The sequence below is a fragment of the Thamnophis elegans genome, chromosome 1 (assembly GCF_009769535.1).
Source record: "Thamnophis elegans isolate rThaEle1 chromosome 1, rThaEle1.pri, whole genome shotgun sequence".
Classification (NCBI taxonomy): Eukaryota; Metazoa; Chordata; class Lepidosauria; order Squamata; family Colubridae; genus Thamnophis; species Thamnophis elegans.
The window spans coordinates 20,871,192-20,896,711 of NC_045541.1; the positions used below are offsets into that span (position 1 = coordinate 20,871,192).

The 25,520-nt window shown below is 38.3% G+C and overlaps 1 protein-coding gene across 1 annotated transcript in view; it reads left to right on the forward strand.

Annotated features, from left to right (window-relative positions):
* ZNF385B (zinc finger protein 385B) overlaps nucleotides 1-20,993 on the forward strand; it is a 239,539-nt gene extending 218,546 nt beyond the window's left edge. Inside the window, exons 7-10 of the mRNA XM_032211549.1 lie at nucleotides 10,769-11,038; nucleotides 16,046-16,224; nucleotides 18,445-18,546; nucleotides 19,746-20,993. Coding sequence (XP_032067440.1) covers nucleotides 10,769-11,038; nucleotides 16,046-16,224; nucleotides 18,445-18,546; nucleotides 19,746-19,967 — 773 coding nt within the window. The 3' untranslated portion in view covers nucleotides 19,968-20,993. The remainder of the gene's footprint in view (nucleotides 1-10,768; nucleotides 11,039-16,045; nucleotides 16,225-18,444; nucleotides 18,547-19,745) is intronic.
* Nucleotides 20,994-25,520: the final 4,527 nt, after the last annotated feature.

Genomic DNA, 25,520 nt, shown 5'->3' on the forward strand with positions numbered 1-25,520 from the left:
ACAAATGCCATTAAGGCCAAAATCGAAAAATCCTCTGATGATGCCAAATGCAGACTTTGCAAAGAAGCTGATGAAACTGTTGATCACATACTCAGCTGCTGTAAAAAAAATCGCGCAGACTGATTATAAATTGCGGCACAATTCAGTAGCACAAATGATCCATTGGAATTTGTGCAAAAATTATAATATTAAAACAGCAACAAACTGGTGGGAACATCAGCCTGAAAAAGTCACCGAAAATCAGATGGTCAAGATCTTGTGGGATTTTCGCATACAAACCGACAAAATACTGGTGCATAATACACCAGACATCACACTGGTTGAGAAAAATAAGGTCACAATCATAGACATCGCAATACCAGGTGATAGCAGGGTCGCCGAGAAGGAACATAAAAAAATCGCAAAATACCAGGACTTGAAAATCGAAATTCAACGACTATGGCACAAACCAGCAGTGGTAATTCCAGTGGTAATTGGCACACTGGGTGCTATTCCAAAAGCACTGGAATTACATTTAAAACAATTAAAAATTGACAAAATCACCATCAGTCAAATGCAAAAAGCCGCACTGCTTGGACCTGCACACATATTACGAAAATACGTTACGACGTCCTAGGCCCCTGGGTGGGGCCCGACTAGTAACCAATGCCAAATCCGGCGAAACAACTGGCCGCTGTGATACAATTGTATAATAATAATAATAGACGGAAAAAAAATACCATTGACCACAGATTACAAAGTACGAGTATGAAAGAGTTCAAGTTGCAGAGAGTAACCATTTTAATTTACTGCTCTAATAGAAATGTCAAATAGAACTTCTTTTTATTTCAAAGGAAAGCTAAAAAGATTGTAAAAGACCCTCAAGACTGCAGTTTATAAATACAGGAAGAAATAGCAGGTTCATTAGCACTTTCTGTGCTGTATATACAACTGTTCCTTGAAAATCTTGGCAAATCGAATCAGCAAATGGGTGGAAGAGTTCTTGATGTCATGTCACTTGATCTCATATACTAAAATACTGTATGTGACAAGATATGCTTCTTGAAAAGTACAGTATAATCTGATCCAAAAATACCTGAGAGGCCAGTTACATCCTTTTCTATCATTTTGTCATGTGAATAACAACATGTTAATGCAAAAATCCATATCTGACTGAACATAAACATATTTGACTGAATCTAAAAAGGGACGCAGGGACTAAGTGAGTAAGATGCTGAGCTTGTCGATCAGAAAGGTTGGCAGTTTGGCGGTTTGAATCCCTAGCATCACGTAAGGGGGTGAGCTCCCGTTACTTGTCCCAACCTTCTGCCAACCTAGCAGTTCGAAAGCATGTAAAAATGCAAGTAGAAAAATAGGAAACACCTTTGGTGGGAAGGTAACAGCATTCTGTTTGCCTTCGGCGTTTAGCCATGCCAGGCACATGACCACGGAGACGTCTTCGGACAGCGCTGGCTCTTTGGCTTTGAAACGGAGATGAGCACCGCCTCCTAGAGTCGGAACAACTAGCACACATGTGCAAGGGGAACCTTTACCTTTTAAACTCCTTTCCCTCCTTGCTAGATTATTTTCTTAGGCAACAGTATGTCCCAATGTAAATCTGTATCTTTGAACTTTGAGTTCAGTGTAAATGGGGTTTGCATTTGTTATACTGCAGTAACTAGAATTATTTCTTAATGGGTTTGTAGCTTTTGATCAAAACACTTACTTAAGGATAAATTTGGTTTCATTTAAAGGCTGTTTATCTGTTTCTATTTCAGCTTACAGAGAAACCTGACAACAGGAGAGCAGTTGCATTCTACATATGGTTCCCTAAAACAGATACGGAGAGATAAAGTGCCTTTGATATTGGAGAATATGTAGTCTTGATTATAACTTTAGATATTTATCCAATTACCGTATTTATCGGCGTATAACACGCACCGGCGTATAACACGCATCCCCCATTTTAACACAAAAATTTGAGTAAAATTTTTTTTCATTAAAAATAAATGACTTGGAAGCTCGGAACTTAATGTTGGATTAAAATTTATAACATTAGAACATGAATTATAACATTAACTCCTCTTAAAAGGCAAATATGAAATGAAAAAACACCTCTTTGAGCAAAAAAACTTAATCAGAATCACTGCTTTTTGGAAAACCAAAAAACTCTTCCTCATCTTCACTTGTATCCTCAAAATCAAACTGAGCACTGCTTTCACTGCTTTCACTGTCTTCATAGATCAGTTCGTCTTCTTCCCCATCCAAAGCATTGCTTATGCCACATTTCTTAAAAGAGTTGATAACAATATCTTCTTTGACTGCGTCCCATGATGTTTTCACCCACTGACACACTTTTGAAATGCTAGGTCTTTTCATTCGCCCAGAATTTGTAACTTCATGTTGAGTTTCATCACACATGTATTTATTCCACTCTTCACGCATAAAAGCTTTGAAGGGCTTGTTAATGCAAACATCTAATGGCTGTAATTGTGAGGTCAGTCCGCCTGGAATAACTGCTATATCAGTTTTGAACTTTTGAAACTCCGCCTTTGTTCTTTCTGTAAGATGAGATCTAAATGCGTCCAATACCAATAAGCATGGCTTCTTTAACAAAGCACCTGGGCGCTTCCCCCACACATTTTTAATCCAAAGCTTCATGCCTTCTTCATCTATCCATCCTTTTGGATGAACATGCACTTGTACGCCACTAGGAATTCTCTCCTTTGGTAACGTTTTTCTTTTAAAAATTACCAATGGAGGCAGCTTATTTCCATCTGCAGTGCAGGCAAGAACAAGAGTGTAACGATTTTTTTCATGCCCTGAAGTTTTAATTGTTACTGTTTTAGTACCTTTTGAATCCACAGTTTTATTTGAAGGAACATCGAAAGTGAGGGGAACTTCGTCCATGTTGCCGATTTGACCCATTTCAAAATTTTGTCTTTTTCTTGCATTGATAATAAATCTATGAAAATGTATTATCTTTTCCTCATAATCATCTGGCATACGCTGGGCAATCCTTGTTCTTGTTCGCATCCGAAGGTCATGCCTCTTCATAAATCTTTGGCACCATGACGTTGTCCCTTTAAAATCCTGGATTTGCAGCTCTTTGCTGATTTTCACAGCTTCAAAAGTCAGCATTTTTGTTGATAAAGCAATGCCTGCTTTTCTTTGGTTCAGGACGAATTCCTTCACTTTACTTTCTAGTTGTGGCCATTTCGTTATGCCACTGCGCAAAGCACATTTTGATTTTGGTAACATCTTGATTTTTTCGACATTTTTTCGCCACTCTCGTATTGTGCATTCTGTTGGTGGCTCTCCAAAATGCCTTGCTGCAGCCCTATTCCCATGTTGCTTGGCATATTCTACAACTTTTAACTTGAAAGCAGCTGTATATGCTGAACGCTTCTGTCTTGATTCCATCAGGGATATACAGTATTTTACCTATGGCTGTTTAAACAATAAAAGTTACCGTCAGACATGCGGTTCATTTCCCCCTTTAATTGCGCTGACGAGTAACGTCCTCAGCGTAACGTCAGGGACGTCACTCGTCAGAAGTACGGCAGAAGTAACAGCAGCGTGGGTGGCTGCGGACTCACAGCTGATTGGGAGAATGCCGGCGCGTACACTTGGGACCAGAGAGCAGGCGGGCGGGAAGGTAAGCACCCGCAATGATGGAGAAAAAATACAGGCAGCGGGCGGCTCTCTGGCCGCTGCGAGCCGCTGCTGCTAGGATGGGGTTAAATCAGGCAGCGGGCGGCTCTCCAGCCGCCGCTTGTTCAATGATGGGGTTAAAGCGAACAGCAGGTGGCTGGAGAGCTGCCGCCACTGCTGCAAGGTAGGGGTTATATCAGGCAGGGTAGCTGGAGAGCCGCCGACGCTGCCATGAAATGGATGCTGCACTTCTATGAGTATCATGGGCGCCGGTGAATCAGCTGGAGCAGGCAGTTTGGGACCCGGCGTATAACACGCAGTATCGGCGTATAACACGCAGGCAGGGTTTAAGCTTGCAATTTTAGTTTTAAAACTGCATGTTATACGCCGATAAATACGGTACTTCTGCACATGTAGAGTACTCCTGTGTACTGGGGAGGGCCAAAAGAAGTGAAAATGAGCCCGTTTTTCACAAAAATTGGGGTGTTTTTGCCTTCCCAAGCCCCTGGGAGCATTCTGCAGGCCTTCCAAACTCTCTGCATGACCCGGTTTTTGCAAACAAAATTCCCATTTTACCCAAAAAAGGCTGTTTTTTGCTCATTTTTGCCCTCCCCAGCCCCCAGGAGCACTTTGCAGGCCTCCCGAACTCTCTGCATATCCCATTTTTCACAAAAAACAGGACATGCAGAGGGTTTGGGAGACCTGCAGAGTGCTCCTGGGGGCTGGAGAGGGCAAAAACCTTTTTAAAAATTTACCTCTTCAAAATCTTGGTGCGTCTTATCATACGAAAAATATGGAACTATAGATTAGATGTGACTATAACGTATGAATATGAAAGAGTCCAATTTGCAGAGAGCAACCATTTTCATTTACTGCTGTAGTAGAAATACCAATCTATTACATTTATAGCAGATATACCTGTAAGATCATTGTCCCTGGCATTGTAATCAAGCTTAATTAATTGGATTCTACCACTGAAAGTGTATTTGCATATCATGCTAACATATGTTTGCTGTTAACTAATAAGGTACACAAAATGGAAAATGTGTTTTGTTTTCATCCCAAAGCTAACATGTGTTCGATAAACTCTGTAAATATTTCTATTCAGCAGGAACAAAGCCCAGAACATTTTTTAAAATATTTTATTCTTAAATAATAGAATATAAAAGATAATAATTTGGAACAAATTAATTATTTCTAGGTTAACCTAGTTATTTTTTTTACTAACCATAATTTTTATATTCATGCTTTACATTGAACATTAATTATTGTTGTTGGTTTCTATTTATTTCTGATAAACCATATTTCAAATGTCTAAATTTGTCTTGCTGTATAATGTGTGGTATATAAGGAAGCTGTTCCTGCTTCAATTAATGAAGCTTCTGTTGTGTCAATTTTGTCACTGCAATATATTGTCTGATTTTGATCTCTCAATCTAATATACTCACCAGCAAAGTTTCTCTTTTCAAAGAGAAAATATGCTGCCAGGTTCGTTCTTGTTGCTATCAGTCCAGAACATTTTTGTTATTGTTCCAGGTTTTAGCTGGGGGGAAGAAAGGGAAAAAAAACAAGCAAAAAGAAACCTCAGAATGATTTCTGGATCATTCTGATACTGGATGAGTAGATCAAGACTGGTGTGCATCATTTTTATTCTCCTCTTCTAAACAGTTCCCAGAGAGGCAGAGCCAATATTCCTAGTGCCTTCTTTTCCATTGCCCTTCCAAGAGCCGAGGTGGCGCAGTGGTTAAATGCAGCCCTGCAGGCTACTTCAGCTGACTGCAGTTCTGCAGTTCGGCTGTTCAAATCTCACCGGCTCAGGGTTGACTCAGCCTTCCATCCTTCCGAGGTGGGTAAAATGAGGACCCGGATTGTTGTTGGGGGCAATATGCTGACTGTGTAAACCGCTTAGAGAGGGCTGAAAGCCCTATGAAGGGGTATATAAGTCTAACTGCTATTGCTATTGCTATTCCTCCCCTTGGCCACCACTGCCGGTGTCCTATCATGGCATATCACATTGACATGCTCCCTTATCTTCCAAACTTTCCTTCTCCTCAGCTTCCATCACCAATAGTTATCTCTTTCCCCCATTCTTTTATAAATCCCTCTGATCTTTAAAAGACACTTCTGCTCAGAGCAACAGTATTTTATCTATATCTTGTTCCATATCCAGAACAAACTTACATGTTTCAATCAGCCATGTTAGATGCTTGAAATTGTTTTTGTAGTTTTGCATTTCCATAGCATTAATCAAGAGACTTAACCATAGTACCAGGTAAAGGTAAACCAAACTTTGTTACGGTGTGCCTTGCCACATTATGTAAATAGGGACTCTGTAAATGATTCAGAGATCAAACATCTCTGGTAAAAATAGAGCCAATTTACATAGCGTAATTGAGAACAAAGGTTCCTACAGTGGGATAAGAAAGCAAATGACACAATATATGTCAGAATGTAAACTACTCTTTGTCCTTGCATCATGATGTCTCATAAAAGTATGTAAGCGACAGAATTTCCCTTGTGACATCACATTGCCTTTGTCATTATTTTCCTGAAATATTTGAGTGGCACAGATGTTAGGGAAATGATAAGGATGGTGAGGAGATCTTTTTCACCCTTACTGGATTCCAGGCAATGTAGTAAGGGTAGAGAATGGGCCAGGAGGTGAAGGTGAGGCAGAAAACCAATCAAATCAGCAGCATGTGATTGTTTGATCAATCATTTAATGAATAAATTTGCTGATATTCACTCTACATGGGGAAACAAAATGCCTGGTACTGTTGTTTGGGTTGTGAGCTTGTGGAACTCAAGGAAGTAGACAGAATATTCTGTAATGTGAGCTCTGTTGCTTGTGAATTTGATCCCTATCCCTTTTGGCTAGTAAAAGTAGACAAGGAACAAAAATTAAAGGCTTGATCCAGACTTTATTTGATACCACCTTGAAAAAGAGGAAAGTTCCAGCAACTTTTTAATCTATTCCCATTTAAAGAAGCAATCCTACATCCAACACAGTTGGAGTTATAACCCTATTTTTAACCTCCCCTTCTTCCCCAAGAAAGCTGTTGAGAATATGGTGGGATTGTAATGACAGAGAGCTCTGAAAGAAGTGGAACATCTGGACTATGGGTGTCAAACTCAATGCCCATGGGTCAGATTCGTCCCATGGGGTGCTTAGATCTGGCCCACAGGGCCACTCTGAAAACAGCAAAGGACTGGCCCACGGTACCTTGGCCTCGGCCCTCCCAAGCTCCATTTTTGCTGGCACAGGTTGCAGGAGGCCATCGCAGACAAAAATGGAGCTAGGGAGCAGAGCACTCGGGCTACCACAGGTGCCACCGACACGAGTGACATTGATCTGGCCCATCCCAGCCCCCCAAGGTTGAACACAACACTGATGCGGCCCTCAATGACTCTTGCCCGTCTAGATTCAGATGTTCAAGAAAAATAATAATGTAAAGCTATAAAAACTTAAATGAGAACATTCAAAATTGGTCATAATGTAGGTGCAGATAATACAACCATAGAAGTATACAAATATGGAGGTGATTTACTTATGAAATAGCTACACAATTTGTTTAACCTATGAAGACCACATCTTTGCCTGATGATTGTAAAAATATTATTGTTCACGTATTCAAAGAAAAAGTAGCAAAGGTAAATGGAGATTAGTTTGTTAAGTGTATCTGAGAAGTGCTCAGTAGAATTCTCATCAAAAAGGTATATGGAAGGGATAAAGAGCAAAATCTCAAAAGTGCAATATGACTTTTTGCTCAGCAGGGGGCATGCAGAGTAGATTTTTGCTCTTCGACATGTTGCTGAGAAAGGTGGGAAAGTAAGTTTACAATATGCTTATTGATTTAGAAAAAGCATATGATAAAATGAAGAGGGTGGAATTATGCAACAAATAGAGTGTTTACATTGGCTACTGAATGTGATAGGCATCTATACTGCATAAGTAAATTAAGTATGGGACTAAAAGGATGTGGAATAAGACACAATTGACCACAGAGGTGTTTTGATTGGAGATATTAATATGTGCAGATCTTTGTATTCAAAAAGTGCTTTGTTGGTTGAGGATCTGAATTATTTACAGTGAATATTAGATTGGATTTTATATTGCAATGAGGAGCATGGGTGTAAAAACCAATGCATCAAACATCAAAGTAATTGTACATACATAATTTAAATAAACATGTAATGTGAACAGTAGGAAATACATACAGTATATGGCAAAAAAGGAAGAAATTATTAGGGTGGGCATTTTAATAGGCAGTTTATGAAAAATGGAAAAATGCAAGGATAAATTTTAAGATAATTTATTAAAGTTGTAGGTGCAAATTTGGATAGGAAGATAATGAGTAGCACATTGTTCTTTTGCAAGGAATAAATCTTTGTCAAAAAGAAACAACTGGCTATGTATAAGGATGTTTATACACTCTTTATTGTATGAATCTGAGAGCTGGATATGTCAGAAGCATAGCAGCATGTTGGATGCAATGGAAATGGGATACTTTACAATGTGTTTGATGAAACAAGAAGAGAGGGGGTTAAGAATTAAAGGGTGCTGAGTTAATAAGAATCTAGAAGTTAGCAACTAGTATGAAAGAAGTACATTGAGGTTGTTTGATCATACACATAGAATATGCAGAGAATTAATGAAGATCAAATCACACAATAATTACATTAAGAATGAAAGGGTTGAAAGAAGAGAGAAAACTGAGAAGTCATGGTTGGATGAGGCTGATAATATCTTCAAGAAGAGGGAAATAAATTTGAATAACAAATGCAGTATGTGAATTGGTGCATGGAATTCCATGTGTGGAAATGATGTTTTGCAAGGAGAGAAAGGAATGGTGTGGGTGTAAAGAGATTTAGTTAGATCTCCCTTTCTCTGATCCTCTGTCTTTAATTTCTTCTATTTATTGCTTCTTATGGTACTTTTCTTATATACTTTGAGTAATATCACTTTCCTTAAAAGAGAGAAGTCAGGCTGTATGCAGCCAGCTAAATCCAAGGTAAAAGAAATCTAATGCTGCTTCATTTAAGAATATTTAGGGTGTGAGTCCGTGTGTGTCTGTGTGTATAACAAGGCCATTTAAAAAAGACAAAGCTAAGTTAGGCCTCTTATCAAGGAAACAAATTCTGAAGAACTGATGCAGCTTTAAAGCAGACCTGGCTTCTATACTGCCATTAAGACAAAATCCTTAGACAAAGAACTTCAGTGGAGGAAACAGCCATCCTGGAGAAGTTATTTCAAGTTAACCGGCCCAAGTGGTTTTAAGTCTTTATTCAATTTAAAGCCCTCAGTGACTTGGGCCGAGTCACTTGGAAGAAGTAACTCATCTAGAAGCAGCTTGTCCATTTTTTATCTCTTCCAAAATAAACTGGCAATCAGTGTAAAGCAGAAAGGCCATGTGGTATCCAGGCTGTATTGCTCTTAGGAATTACAATGAAATTACATCTGTGCCCATTTTTGCCTGGCCTTCTTTAGGCGAGCATATCCTGTTGGAAACAGCTGGCTCCATACAGGCACATTCCCTTGGCTCATGACATAAGCTGAGTTGAATCCTTGTGAATGGAGTCACATTTCAAAGAACCAAGTTTTCCCATGGGCCGGAATTAACACCACAAGGCAAAGCCCTCCTGTGATGGGGAAGCCCTAGACAGACCTGCTAGCATGCCAATGTTAACTTGGGGTGGGGGGCGGTTTGCAATTCTTGGGGCAGTTCTCTTTTCCCCCAGAAGATCAATGTAATCCATCTCCTTTGAGGAACACAATATATTTTCTTTGAAGATGTTTCTTAACTCATATCTCAAGAAGCCCTGAGATGGACAAACTAACCAAAGAAATCCAAGGAAAGGAAGAGACAGAGCATTATTTAACATGGGAAAAATGGTACAGTTGGTTGGTGGATGGAAACAGAAATTAGCGATAATAGTCTAAGAAAGATAAGAGTTACAAATTTAGGAAAAATGTCATACTAGTAGAAGAATAGCAAAGCCTACTCAATGTAAATAGCCAAATATAGATGGATAAGTGAAAGGGAATGAAATAAGAGGGTTAAAAATGTGAAACTGAACAGAAATGTATTGAGAGGGAAAATAGTGTATGTAAAGATGTACGGACTGATAGCTGCTACAAGAAGGAATGTGAAGTTCCGGTGTGATGTATAAATGTAGTGTGTGTCTTTGTTATTGTGTATATATGTTCAAAATTATTATTTTTTTAAAAAAAAAGAATCCCTGTTTTGTTCAAGGCTTTAGTTTTACATGTAAGTTTTGGATAATAATTTTTAATTTTGTAAAATTTCATGTAAGAAACAGTCTTAGAATAGCTGAGAAAATATGCAACGAAAGCGGACAGTCTAATGCAGGGGTGTCAAACTCAAGGCCCACGGGCTGAATCCAACCCATGGGGTGCTTAGATCTTGCCCACGGGGCCACCCTGGAAACAGCAAAGGACTGGTGCCTCAGCAGGCAAAAACGGAGGTCCGTTTTCGGCTGCGACGGTCTCCTACAGCCCTCTGCCAGCAAAAACAGCCATGTCCACTCTGGCCACGCCCATCCACCTAAGGTCAAACACAAGTGGAAGGATTTCTAGCATATGGTCTATAGTTCAATTGTTAATTTTTGTTTCAGTTTGGCTCATTCTCACATTACTAGTACGTTTTAGAATATTCCACCCCGTATAAGGCAAGCAGAAAGGTCTATTCTGTCCAATACAACTATTTTACATGTGCTTTTCTTCATATAGCTGTAGCTGAATCAAAAAAGCTGAAATTATTATTTTAAGAATATGGGCATTGATAATTTAGGTATATCATTTTTTTTCTTCATGAGCTACTTGAGATTTTCTAAGATGAGTTCCATCAAACTCTGATTAATATAAGATTTTCCTCTTAAAGAAATTGCTGTGAAAGATGTCAGAAATTAGCCTTTGTCAGTCTCATGCCTTCCGGGTGTATTGGGGCAAGAATTTCCAGACAGTGTGTAACCTTTCACAAGTTGGGGTTTCTGGGAATTATAGCATCAATACATTATGAGGGCTGTAGATTGAGGAAGGCTGCTTCGAGGAATTGCTGGAATGCTATTGCTAGAATTGTCAGTCCTATTCATTCTTTCTCTCCTCCTTTTTAAGACAGGGCAATTCTGAAAACTAATGACTCTAGTCAACTTTCAAGGGCTGAAACAATCACCTTTATATCTGAGTCTGCCAGTGCAGCAGCAGCAGCAGCAGTAGCAACAGCTACAATAACCACACCTTTGTGGCCAGTTTCTTCCAAGAGCACAAATGGGACTACAATTGCCATTTCTGAATCCGAAGAGGAGAAAGCCAAAAAATTACTGTATTGTTCATTATGCAAAGTGGCTGTGAATTCTTTATCTCAGCTAGAAGCACACAACACAGGTGAGTCTTTACCAGAATTAACTAAATGCCTAACTGTATGTTTTAGAAAATTTAGGCAGCGTCTGTAAAGTTTTGTCTGTCGGGTCATTTTTTTTCTTGAAAAGGAAAGGATGTTTTATTTAAAATATATTGTGGCAATTACTCGCTTCCTGCCTCTGGACATCCCAGGAAGCATAAATTTTGTTCTTTATTAAAGATCTTATTCATCTGGTTACACTATTACATGCTTAATAAACCTATTTTCCATGAATGCCCTTGTTGTCCAGATAAATGGTTTCTCTCAGCCCTGTATTTTACATCCTAAAACAAGGAAGAGATTCTGCAGGTCACATCTCAGTACTTAAGATTTCAAGAGAACCTGTTGCGATCCACCTTATTAAAGCCCCCATTCAGTAGTTAATGAAAAGACCTTGGCTGGTATTCTACTTGCCAGCTTTGCCAGTAATCATTCTCTACTATTGATCTTCCAACGTTTTCTCACATATTTCTCCATGACTTTGGCCAAGATGGCTACACTCACACAATCCAATAGGAGGAAATGCATTGCCCCCCCCCCCCAAAAGGAGACTGTTTTGATTAAACTTTGTGGCTGATAATTTCAGTATATAAAAGCAAGGCTAGAAATAATATATGACTATAATTACGTGCTGTAAAGTTGGCCTCAACTCTTTTATCCAGGATTATAAATAGATAGTATAACACAAAAATTAAAAATTATCTTTGCTATAGTGTTGGGAAATACACAGAAATGCAAGCCTGCTCTTTGTCCCATTTAGCTAACATCAGGACCAAAAGCAATAGCAATAGCAGTAGACTTATATACCACTTCATAGGCCTTTCAGGCCTCTCTAAGCGGTTTACAGAGAGTCAGCATATTGCCCCCAACAATCTGGGTCCTCATTTTACCCACCTCGGAAGGATGGAAGGCTGAGTCAACCCTGAGCCGGTGAGATTTGAACCGCTGACCTGCTGATCTAGCAGTAGCCTGCAGTGCTGCATTTAACCACTGCGCCACCTTGGCTCATCAAAAGTAATGTTGCTAAAAGAATCAACAAAGAAGGGGGTTTTCACCTAGGGACAATTCATAATCATATATTTAGATTCTTCTTCGAATAATATTTTGCAAAATTAAAAGGTAGTTCAGGAACAGGCAGAGTTATACTATATAATTATATAAGCAATCAGTTTAGAGCTCTCTGAGAAGTTATTTGATCCTACCTCAGCATTCCGGTGAGTGGGGAGGTGGAAAGGAGGAAGGGGGCAAATAAGGAGAAGGGGAGCACCGAAAGAGAGAAGAGGGCTGCTCCTGCCCTATGCAAGCTTGTGCCCTATAGGCTACATGCCAGTAGCCTGGGGGTGTGCAGACTACCCCCTTGCCTGCCCAATTATTTGGGATTTCTTGACATTTTATTTTTATTTAAAAAATAAAAAATCATGTATGCTGGTTGCATCAAGTTTCTGCTTGTGTTGTGTTAATACACAGAAGCACATATGCAAATCAATTAAGTGTTTCAATTTTAATTAATCATACTGTGCATCAGTAGATGACAGAGACATAAAAATGATTGAAGGAACTACACACTCCAGTTCTGGAATTAATTTTAGAAATTTTTAGAGTTAAAGAGAATGCTGGGACTAGAATGCTAAACAGGATTCCTAAAGCAAACAAGCAAGCAACAGTTTGCTCCTATTCTACTTGCTTAATTCTGTTTTTATACTAGATCTGTGCTTTGAATTTTCTCTAGATGCTCAAGGCAATGTACATAATACTGTTATTCTTACCATACAACAAACCCCTGAGGTAAATTGTGCTTAGTGATTGGCTGAAAGTTACTCAGCTTCCATGGTCGGCACAGAAGAGACTATTGGACCACTGAATCTTTTCACCCCTAGTCCTTACACTATAACTATTTACACTGCACTGAATCTTAAAATGCTACCTCCAACACAAGGAGTAAAGCAGAAATGATAAGCAACATACACTAATACAAGAGTCTCCAACCTTGGCAACTCTTAAGACGTGTGGACTTCAGCTTTGCTGGCTGAGGAATTTTGGGAGTTGAAGTCCACCAGTCTTAAAGTTGCTAAGATTGGAGACCCCTGTACTAGGAGGCTTACCACGAATGGCTAATCTTCTGTGTGTGTAGCTAATTTTTCCTTTGGAAGCTCAACTGCAAAGAATTTGTGACTGGAAAAATAAAACTTTGTCCCTTCTGAATCACCCTTGCACTTCTTCAAGTTGTAAAAGAAACACAGGATATTGATCTCTGTATTAGAAATTGACTTTCTGAAAACTTTCAGAAAAATTTATCTTCTGCTAGAACAGTGATTTAAAAGAGAAAAGCGATTGTTTTCCCATCCCTGCCTATTTCAATATATTGCATAAACGTATCTCCTAACTGGTAGAATGCAAGCAACAAAGTGTTACTTGGAGTGGAGTATTAGGGAACCTGGCTTGCTTAGAATAGTGCAAATATGCTTTAGGCAAAACCAGGCCTTGCTTGTGTCTGTGGCCCATTGGCTGAGATATGTCAAAACTGACTGTCATAATCAGTACATTAACAGATACAACAAAAGCTAGGAACCTTCTCTTTGGGTTATCTGCATGACTAGCTTGTCTTGCATAGGTAAGATGACTTCTAACATACGGGAGTGAAGCAACCTGAGGCTAAAAAGCAGAGCGCCCACACACACACAAACATATCTTACTTGAAAGCAGTATGTTTTTGCAGTGGGCCCATAGATAATAGACTTCTTTGGTCTTAATTGTCCTAAGCCATGATGAATAGCAGAGGTCTATATCTTTGGACCCATTTGGTGACATATGGAAGATTGCAACTTGAAATGTTAACAGGAGTAAATTATAAAGAGTATGCATGAAGCAATGAAATATAAAAAGAAAAATAGTTATTTTGTGTAAAACTAAAAAAGGGGAAGAAAATTGGAATGGAATTGATCTGATCTTGTGGAATGGAATTGCTGAATACATGCAGAAAAATGGAAGGTGTAACTTGCACTATAAATCAAAGTATTAACTGTGAACTAAAAAGTATAGGAAAATATGAATTGGAATTAGTATCATTAAAGTTCTTGTGGGTGAATATGAAAGAAGGAAGCCATAGGTTAGAGATAGTTGCATATTATGCTCCAGTGAATGGCAATAATGGAGAAACTAGACATGACGTTGGTGAAAGAATTGTGCAACAGCATCCTGAATAAATGTGATCTGGGAGTAAGTGTGCCAGATGACACAAATGGATATGTATAAACAAGATGAGAGAGTACATAAAATGATTGGACTCTTTGGAGGTTCAAAGTTAATTAATAATAATGACTGTCTTAAGAGCATCTCCCAGTAAAAAATCTGCTTGCTTCAAATACGTGGTTTAAAGCATAAGATTATTTCTCTGTAGAAGAAGTACAAAATGCAGAGTAATTTGGATAGAAATTTTTAAAGAACTGTTTTAAATGTGGATGAAGAGAGCTAATCAGAGTGAATGGCATTAAAAATAAAAGTGATTAAATATTTAGGAAAAAACTAATATGCAAGAATGCTGGAAGGAGAATTTTAAATATCTGTGGGAATGGTTAGTGATATGTCAAAGACTAAAATAAAAATGAATTTGTACTCATTAGTACTATTAGGGAATGGGATTCATTATTTCTCCTTTATGTATAAAATAAGAACATGGAAATCAAAAGAATCAGTTCAAAAAGAAGTTGAGCAACTCATTTTACTGCATAACTTTATCACTTTAAAATACAGTATTTTTTGGAGTATAAGATTTCCCCCCCCCCCTTAAAAGTGGGTGAAAATTTCAGTGCATCTTATAGACCGAATACAGGCCTATTTTTGGCCTCCCAAACCCTCTGCGAGTCACGTTTCTGCCCTCCCCAGCCCACAGAAGCACTCTGCAGTGCTTTGAACGTCCCATTTTCACCAAAAATAGGGCCGTTTGGGGGCTCCCGAACCTTCCACGCACCCCAGTTTTTCCCTCCTTGGTCCCTAAAAGCATTCTGCAGGCCAAAAAAGGGTCCATTTTGGCAAAAATGGGACATGCAGGGCACTGCAGAATGCTTCTGGGGCCTGGAAGTGTGAAAATGTGACGCGTGGAGGCCAAAAACTTTTTTCTTGTTTTCCTCCTGTAAATCTAGGTCCGTCTTATACAGTAAAAATACAGTATCTTTTCTTTCTAGAATCCTTTTTTAACATTCTAAAAAGATGAAAAATGGGTGTAATTTTCAAGAATCAGGAATTTCTTACATATAAAGTTGTGGATGATTTGGTCATTAGCCGAGGTGGCGCAGTGGTTAGGGTGCAGTACTGCAGGCCACTTCAGCTGACTGTGATCTGCAGTTCAGCGGTTCAAATCTCACCGGCTCAAGGTCGACTCAGCCTTTCATCCTTCCGAGGTGGGTGAAATGAGGACCCAGACTGTGGGGGCAAATTGCTGACTCAATTTGCTAAAAAATATATATCTGTAAACCGCTTAGAGAGGGCTGAAAGCCCTATGAAGCGGTATATAAGTCTAATAAATAAATAAATAAATAAATAAATAAATAAATAAATAAATAAATAAATAAATAAATAAATAAATAAGAGGATGTGATAAATAATCTGTTTATGACTAATACATGTGTCCCAAAATAATGTTGCAGGATCCAATCTGAGTCAGTCACCGAGACCAGAGGTTTTGTCTTCCAAGTTTCCTGACTGACTGAGTGACTGACTCAGATTGCACCCTGCAATAATCTTTTTGATCAGTGCCAGTAGAGACGGGGAGTTCCTGAACAGTCTCAATGCTGTGTGAATGGGTTCTGAAGTGTCTTGAAAACTTCCAAAACCTGAAGAACACTGTATAAAAAGGACTGAGATCAACCATTTTTTAAAATTTATATTTACTTATTTAACAGAACATCTAGGAAAAGAGAGAAATGTTTTAATGACTAAAAATGTTTGTTTCCTCATTAAAGTTTTCTGATTCTTTTGTAATAATCGCTTGTCAGGTTCCAAGCACAAGACAATGGTGGAAGCTAGGAATGGTGCTGGTCCAATTAAATCTTATCCTCGGCCTGGATCCAGATTGAAGACTCATGGAGCTACTATCGGTTCAGGACTACAGAACAAAACTTTTCATTGTGAGATTTGTGATGTCCATGTCAATTCAGAAATTCAGCTGAAGCAGGTATGTCTTACCTGCTTAAATACTTATTCTGTTAATTAGCACCATTTAATTTGGTGCAGGGTAAATCCCTTGATCAAAAGGGATCAAAAATATCCCATGTTCTACTCTTACAAGCTTCTAGCACTAAACTCAACTCAGGGTTATGCCTTCAAATATAACCTTGTCATCATGCTGAAAATATTTAGACAATATTTGTTAATAGTCAACAGCATTGTTAAAACATTTGAAACCATGTTATTACTGAGTAGAACAATTACTTTTCCAAATGACAGCAATCTGTCTCTCCACGCCAGGAAAACCAACAAATGAACAACTGCTTTACTTTGCAGATTGGCAGCATCACAGACAACATTCCAGTTGTAACCCTCTGGTGATCTTGTTCTTGTTTAATTATTTCACTTTCAAGTAGCTTAATAATATGTTTTAATTTTTGGTTTCGTTGTACACCACCTTGTGTAAGATGGATGGCCATGAATGTGATAAATTTTATTTCCAGTTCTGTTGGAAAGAATTTATCATTGTTGCACAATGGCTGCCAGCACATCTTCCCTACTTATTTATCTTGCCATCTTATTATTGTACAATTCATCTTTTAAATTTCAATGTTATCAAGGAAAGTTGTGATTCATATATATTTGAACTTAATGTTAATTTTTGTGCTTTTTTAATGTTAGAATTATTTGTCTGTTTCTGCAGATATTATACTGTATATGCAGTATGTATAGTGAATATAAAAAAAGTTACACAGCCCTCTTAAAATACCAGGTTTTGGAGGTGTAAAAAAAATCAGATCAAAATAAAACATTTCAAATTTAATGTAATCTTTAATGTAAGTTATAAAGCTGTACAATTCAATTGAAACACAATCTGAAATCTTTTAAGGGAAAAATAACAATAAAACCCCTACAATAACATGGTTGCATAAGCATGCATATCCTTAAACTAATACATTGTTGCAGCACTTTTTGATTTTCTGGTAGCATTTAGTCTTTTGGGGTAGAAGCCCATTAGCATGGTACATTCTTGCCTTGGGAAACTTTGCCAACTCTTTCTTGCAAAAGCACTCCAAATCTGTCAGATTGAGATGATATTTCGATATTTCGCTTTTCAGATCACGCTATAGATTTTCAGGTCTGGGCTTTGAATGGACCATTCCAAAACTTTGTTCTCCTGGTGAAGCTATTCTTTTGTTGATTTGGAGGTACATTTTGGATCATTGTCATGTTGAAATTCCTTTTCATCTTCAGCATTTTACCAGAAGCCTGAAGGTTTTATACCAAATCTGACTGATATTTGGAACTATTCACAATTCTCTCTACCTTGTCTAAAGGTCCAGTTTCAGCTAAAGAAAAGCATAATGCTACCACCAGCATACTACACTGTGAGTGTGATATTCTTCTGGTGATACCCAATGTTGTTTTTTGTACATAAATGCTCCCGTCTTCCCACTGTACCCCACAAGCCCAAACATATGAAGAATAAAGGAGATAGCTGCCTCTCGGACCAGTTTTCTTCTTGTTTTTTCATCAATATTGAGGGAACTTCCAATTTTTGGTAATGTCACTGTTGTGCCCTATTTTCTCCACTTGTTGGTGACTGTCTTCATTGTGTTCCATGGTATATCCAATACCTTGGAATTTTTTTACCCTTCTCCCAATTGATACTGTCCAACATTTGGAGCCCTTTGATGCTTTTAAAGCTCTTTGCAGACCATGACTTTGGTTGTAAAAGGCAACTGAGTAAATGTCAGAAAAATCTTACTAGCACAGCTTCACTTTATATGGGTTTGATCAGAATCGCTTTAATAGATGGCAGGTGTGTATTGTTTAACACCAAGTTGAATGTGATTGGTTAATTCTTAACACAGCCACATCCCTTCATCTAAGAGGGTGTGAACACTTATGCAACAACATTATTGTTGCATGTTTTTTATTGTTATTTTCCCCTTTAAAAGGGTTCAGTTTGGATTCCAATTGAATTGTATAGCTTATATGTTATATTAAAGGTGGAAAAAATCCTGAAGTGGTTTATCTTAATCTGATTTTTTTTACATCTCAAAAATCCAGTATTTTAACAGGGATGTGTAGACTTTTTATATCCATTATGAAATACCTTTCTGAGCTTTTGTCGACTTACCTTCCTCTGAAATAAATAAAGAAATTTACTTGGAGACTATACAACTGATAAGTTTTAAACAGAACATTTGTATTGATTTTTCAGCACATTTCTAGCAGAAGGCACAAGGACAAAGTTGCAGGGAAACCCACAAAACCGAAATACAGTCCTTATAACAAATTACAGCGTAATCCAAACATTCTAGCGGTAAGTATTGCTTGGTGTGCTTATCTTATTGAAAAGCTTTGATCCCCTACATTCACGAGTATGTCTAGAAAAGAGATTTGTGTGCATTCCCCAAAAGTAGCATCTCCACCAAATTCAGTGGCAATTATTTTTCAGGAAGCAAAGTTCTTTTTTAAAAAAATCAGGAGTGTTCAAGGTACACTTATTTTCAATTTTAATGTACAGCACATTTCAGCTGACCTTTAAAAACAAACAAAAAATGAATACGCCTCCTTCGTTATAAAAATGAAATTGAAGTACTTCAGGTTTTATTAGCTTATTAGTGCCTCAGTGTAAAAGCTGAAACCACAATAGGGGCATGCTTCAGCATAAGCCCCAGATAAGTACCTAATTTACATCTACAAGTAAACAACCAAACCGCCTTCCCTTTTCTCTTCAAACACAAGATGTTATACCATCAACTATTTTTCTGAGGAACTGACAGTGCTTTATTGGAATAGGTGCAATCAGTGGTGGGATTCAAATAATTTAACAACGGGTTCTCTGCCCTAATGACCAGCTGGGTAGGCAGGGCTCGGTGGTCATGTGACTGGGTGGGTGTCGACAACTCAACATCACTCACGTCAATGGGCGCTCCACCTTAGCTGTTACAATGTTATAAGGGTTAACCGTATAACAGGCAGTTTCAGTAGGCAGGGCAATAAAGAATAGGCTAGAAACAATACCAGAATGTTTCCTTCCTGCCTTCCTTATAGGATTAGCCCTGGAAAGTGGAAAAAGACAAAATGAGATTTCTTCCAACAACCAGTTCTCCGAGCTGCTTAGAAAGTTAACAACTGGTTAGGTACGAACTGGCTGAATCCCACCACTGGGTGCAATTCTTTCCCAAGTGCTCGGGGTATAGTTCTCTCTGTGGATTAACCTTGTTCTCATTATCATTTTAACTATTATATAGCATAGGAGTCCCTATCTTGCATTAATGGAATGCAGCAAAACCCAAACCTCATCCAGGAACCACTGCTGATAACACCAGCAGCTAAATGTGACCCTGGAAGGGATAGGAAATGCTGCAGCTGTTTGTAGCCTCCCGTGTTGAAATTGAGAAAGGAAAAAGGCGCAGGGACAAGAGCAGGAAATCAAAAACTTTGTCAGGAGACCTTCTGAACAACTCCAGGGGATCAACCATTTCATAGCAGTATTTCTTTCCCTTCGTTCCGTAGGCAAAGCTGGCCTTCCAAAAAGATATTCTGAAGCCTTTGGCACCTGCCTTTCTCTCCTCTCCTCTTGCTGCCGCCGCTGCGGCAGTATCCACAGCTCTGACTCTCCCACCACGACCCTCCGCTGCTCTCTTTCAGGCTCCTGCAATACCCACAGCTCTCCTAAGGGCAGGACATGGGCCTCTCCGAGCTACTCCAGCATCTATCCTCTTTGCTCCCTACTGAACTGGGAATAAGCAAGGCATGACTTTGGCCACGTGGAACAAGGACAAAAGAAGACCAGAGCAAGATTTCCACTTTCTTTTTTTTGTTTTTTACAAGACTTGTGTTTTTAAGATCTCGTGCTTGATTCCGTCCTTAGAAAATAAGTTACAAAACTCATTGGCAGGAATTGCAGTCTAGAATCCATTGGGGGCAGGGGGTTAAATAAAGCTCAGATACCTGGTTTACAAAAATATATTGTGCACAAAATATATTCAAGGGTTCATAGGTCGCTTTTAACTGGATATTATGATTTGTAAGCAAGGAATGTGGAATATTTTCCTGTATGACTTGAAAAACCAGAATTGTATACATGGATCTCTGGAAGCTAACTTGTTCATATCCTGGTGAGTAGATTCTGGTGTGCCACAAAAGCTGGATGAAGGCATTATTTAGTTTGCTGAAAACATTTCAGTAGTGGATTGCAACTTCTTATTACCTAATATACTCCCGTTCCTTTAATACGTGTCTTGTTTAGGCCTTAGTTCGTATGAGTATATCTTGTGTAACGCTGCGGATTTATCTCTCATTTGATTTCAAATCATTTTGGTGGCAGTGCAAATATTTAGAAGCACAGCTCAGCCTTGAATCTTTCTTTTTGAAGATTTAATGTCTTTAATGTATCATTTTATTTAGAAGGACTCAGAAGTAACAAAGCCATATATCCCATAAATAAGATGATGACTTGTTTACAATTTTTATTTTATTTATTTTGCATTCAGTTATTCTTCCCCCCGCCCCGTTGCTAAACATCCACTTCAAAGACATTTCATCATTTATATGTTTACTAAAGAGATTGTGCACATTGTTCAATCAGATAATGAGCTGACATATTTATTATTCATACATACATATCCCTTCACGCTCATGTATATACATATTTCAATTTGGTTTGCATTTCTAAACTTCTTTCCTTACAGAATGATGGCTGCATATAGTTGTGGCTCCCAATGCAATAATGTACAGGAGATAAAATATTTATAAAACAAATTGTTTGTTCTTCTGATGAATATTATTATTCTAATCTTCCTGTCTGCTTTTTCCCCCACACTATTTTATCAACATAATTTGGGCACTGAGGACATGCTGTATGTCTTGCTTGGGAAAATGAGGGTATTCTCCAAAAGCATCTTTGCTTGCAATCTGTAAAGATAATATATTTATATTTTTAAAAGTACATTTTAATAAAATACCGTGGGAAAATTATAATATAATTTATTAATGAGAAAAAGTTCACGTGACACTCTTAAATGAGCTCTGTACTGCTAAAACGGCATTACACAGAATTTTTTTAAAAACTTTGATAACTCATGATATGGTTCACTTACATAAAACTGTACAATCACTTGATTAAACTTTCATGGGTAATGAATGACTACAGTTATGAATACATAATAGATACTTTGCATAGCACTCTGAGCAGCTTAGTATCATGGCGTGCTGTTTTTTAAGAAACAGAAATCTATAGTACTGTATACATACTTTAAGGGGTTATTAAAAGAAACAAGCATCTCAGAATCCATCATTTTATCTCTTCAGTTGATTACTGAATATTTCTGGGCTAAGTGTCTTTTGCTGATCCCCTGCTTCTGGTAATCAGAGCTTTACTGCCTCTGAACATAATGATTAATATTAAATATTAAAACGATTTCTGACAGTCCAGTTCTGAAATTCCTGTTATAGTATCGAATTTAAAGATATACAAACCTAAATTTATTTGTCTGATGTGTGACTGTATTTGGCTAAGATTATTAAATCTGGGGGGGAAATCATCATCTTTTTTCAAAATGGGAAGGGAAAAGTTTCATCGATTTCCAGTGGTAATTGAGGCATGGATTCCTAAATTTAAAATTTGGCATCAAATCCCAAATGAAATCAGACTGTGTTCCAATAAGAATTTTCTGATTGTGCAGACTCTGGAATAGCCATAACAGTTAAGATAGCTGAGCATAATAACTAACAATGTGAAATATGATCGCCGTTTTTCAAGATGGGAGCAATACTACTAAGCACAAAAGGCTGCAACAGTTCTCCGAGTATATTTTTACTAAACACAGAAGCTTAAGTCCACCAAAATACAATTAAGACATTTTCTCACTCTGTTAATAAAGGATTTGATAATATAACAAGTGGTTCTAGGTTAGGGTTATTACCACTCACTTAGCGGCCATTCAAACTTATGACAATGCTGAAGGAATGAGTTGTGGCTTCACAGTTACCCAATAGTCACATGATCACAATCCAGGCACTCAATACCTGGCTCACAATTATGATGTCATAGCAAGTCATGTGATCATGATTCCCAATGTTCTCTGCTGGCTTTCCTCAAGCAGACTAAACAGAGAAGCCAGCAGGAAGTCAGAAGACTTAGTTATATGAGGTCTTTGCCTAAGGCAGCAGCTGAGACTGCCACAACTGGTATTGATAAATTGTGCAGTCATGTGACATTGTGCTTTATGACAATGCCTATTAGTGACTACAATTCCAGTCTCAATTGATGTTGTAAACCGAGGACTACAGTTTGTTGCAATGTAATTCAGGTGCAACTGTCTTTTTGAGCCATGCTTCATTTCCCTGGAAAAAAGTTCCATAAATAACATCTGTAAATGTTGTTACCGAAATTACGTTTTGCAGTCAAGTCTTCCTTTTTATCTATGTGTGTGTTTTAGAAATCCCTAAATCACATTTTATACAGTGGGGTGTAGAAAATGACAACGTCATAATACAAAGTCTAGAAGGGCTCTGGATGAACACTTGTCTCTAGTGGGAGTTAAACCGTTAAACTGCACCGGTAAATGCCTATTTTGTTCTTCCTTCAGTAAAATGTTCTGCTTGGGCTTTGCAGATTACCCATATCAGACATTCGATAGGAAAAGAAAAACACATCCTCTATTGGATAATAGGCATAGCAGAACAATGTATTAAATCTACACTTCCAAATGCTTACGGCTCCTGCTTAGGCCTTTCCATTGGTGAAGTTTGCAGGTGAAAGACCCAAAATTGGGGCAAAGCAGAGGTGGCATTCAGCAGATTCTGACCAGTCCGGGAGAACCGGTAGAGGAAATTTTGAGTAGTTCGGAGAACCGGTAAATACTACCTCTGACTGGCCCCGCCCCCATCTATTCTCTGCCTCCCGAGTCCCAGCTGGTCGGGAGGAAATGATGATTTTTCACACTGAACAACCATTGCAGCATCCCCACAGTCACGTGATCAAAATTTGGATGCAATGTCCTTGGGACATGTTTACAACCTTCTGGCAAAGAAAGTCAATGGGGAAGCCAGATCCACTTAACAACTGTGTTAGTAATTTAACAACTTCAGTGGTTTGCTTGGCAACTGTGGCAAGAAGAAAGGTCGTAAAATGGGGCAAAACTCACTTAGCAACTGTCTTGCTTAATAATGGAAATTTTGGGCTCAATTGTCGTGTCTTTTTTTTCTTTTTCTTTTTCTTTTTCTTTTTGCTTTTCTGTAACATTTGTGTGAGAGAAACTATTTTTTTTTAAAGAGGACATTTAGGAAATCTGCAAACATAGCTGAAATAGAAGGAAAGCTGTCTAAAAATGAAATTGAAATGGGATGGTGCTAAGTGGGTGCAGGAAAATATTACATTGCTTTGATAAAACAACAGCTTGAATGTTTATCTATCACAACAAGGCAAGATAAAAATGTTTGAAAGCTTGCAACTCTATATTTCTTAGGCAAATAAATAATTATTTAAGTTGTTATGTACTTACTGTGTTTCCCCCAAAATTAGACAGGGTCTTATTTTCTTTTGACCCCCCCAAAATAAGGGTTCCACCACAAATGCGTGCACAACAAAAGCGTGCCTGACTAAACTGCGGTGTCTAAAGCGCGGTGACAAAACCGCGCGATGAATGAGCGACTAATTAGCCCTAAAGCGCGCCGACAAAAGCGCGCCGACAGAAGCGCGCTGTAACGTAACCCTAACCCTAAACCTAAATGTAAATCTTACACTTAAATTAAATTGCGCTTCTGTCGGCGCGCTGTTGTCGGCGCGCTGTTGTCGGCGCGCTTTTGACATTGCGGTTTTAGCGCCGCAGTGTTGTCGGTGCGCTTATGACGTTAGCGCTTTTGTCGGGTCACGAAAATAAGCACTTGATCTTATTTTCATGGAGGTCTTATTATTTTTGAGGTGCAGGAGGCAGCGAGCGTGGTCACCTTATGGCTGTTGCTGTGTTGCAATATTTTCGGGGCGGGCTTATTTTCAGGGGAGGACTTATTTTAGCACATGCCCTCAAAAGCCTGATTGGGCTTATTATCCAGGGAGGTCTTATTTTCAGGGAAACAGGGTATATATTTTCCTGGTTACGTTTACATGTTTCCAGCATGTTTAATTTGAAATACCTTTTACCACAAGCTTAGCTGGACCAATTTATCATTGCCTTCTACTACGCAGTATGGCTTGATGCCTTAGCATCAGTGATCATCTGCCTACAACATCTTTCTATATCACTGAATCCTGTCTGGATGCCTGCTGACTTTTGCTGAGCAGCTGGGATGGCCTATACACCTTGGGGGACCCTGCTGAAAATATATACTCGTGATGTACATTTCTGGTGTTCTTTACTCCTTCCTACAATGTTGAGGTGACCCAGCAAGACTTTAGCTGGTCTGAAATGTGCAGTCTGTTTTTAATGACCATTTCTACTGTAGCTTACCATGTATCAATTTATGATGATGATAAACTGTGAGGAGGGAAGTAGGAGGAGGAGTAGTAAAAGAACTATGGAGGAAATTTGTAGTTCAGTAAGTTCAGTAAGATTATGTTCCTTTAAACAGAGTATGTTTTCAGCATGGAAAAACATGCTTCCAGTCCTTTTATTTATTTAAAAAAAACTCTGACCATTTCTAGTTTGTTAAAGTGTTTGTACTTGACTAAATAACTGTTTTCATTAATCAGATAAAAGGAATTTAAAGCATTTGCCAAGGATTTAGGTCAAAAGCAATGCTTGCATCCTTCCAAATGTCACCAGTTATAGAGGACCTGAACACTGTCAGACACCGGATTTTGATTCTCCAAAATATTTTTTGTAAGAGGGAAGAAGCAAGCATTGTTTTTCATATAATAGTGAACCTGTAACTTGACAGCATACTTTAATCTATTTATTGCATTTATTCATTACTTGATTTCACAGATCTGGAACTGCTTTTAAAAATTTGTCAAGTTTTCTAGCTGTTTGCTTTTCACAATCATGTGTCTTTCATCCTAATGCATTTTAGAAGATTGTGGTGAAGATAAAATGGGACGATTCATCATTTCCACATGTATGTTGGTCCAAGCTCTTTGGAATCCAGAATAGGATAGGTAACCCACAAAGAATTAAAAGAAATCAAGATTCTTCAGTTCTGATTTATAGATACTGTATGTATGTTGGTGCTAGTTTTCTTCTTGGATATCCTGAGAGAATTTCTGTACCTTTGTGTTGAGCTAACTACAGTATATAGTCATCATAATGATATTTTTTTCAGTTCAAAGTCAAGTCTACAAGATAATTT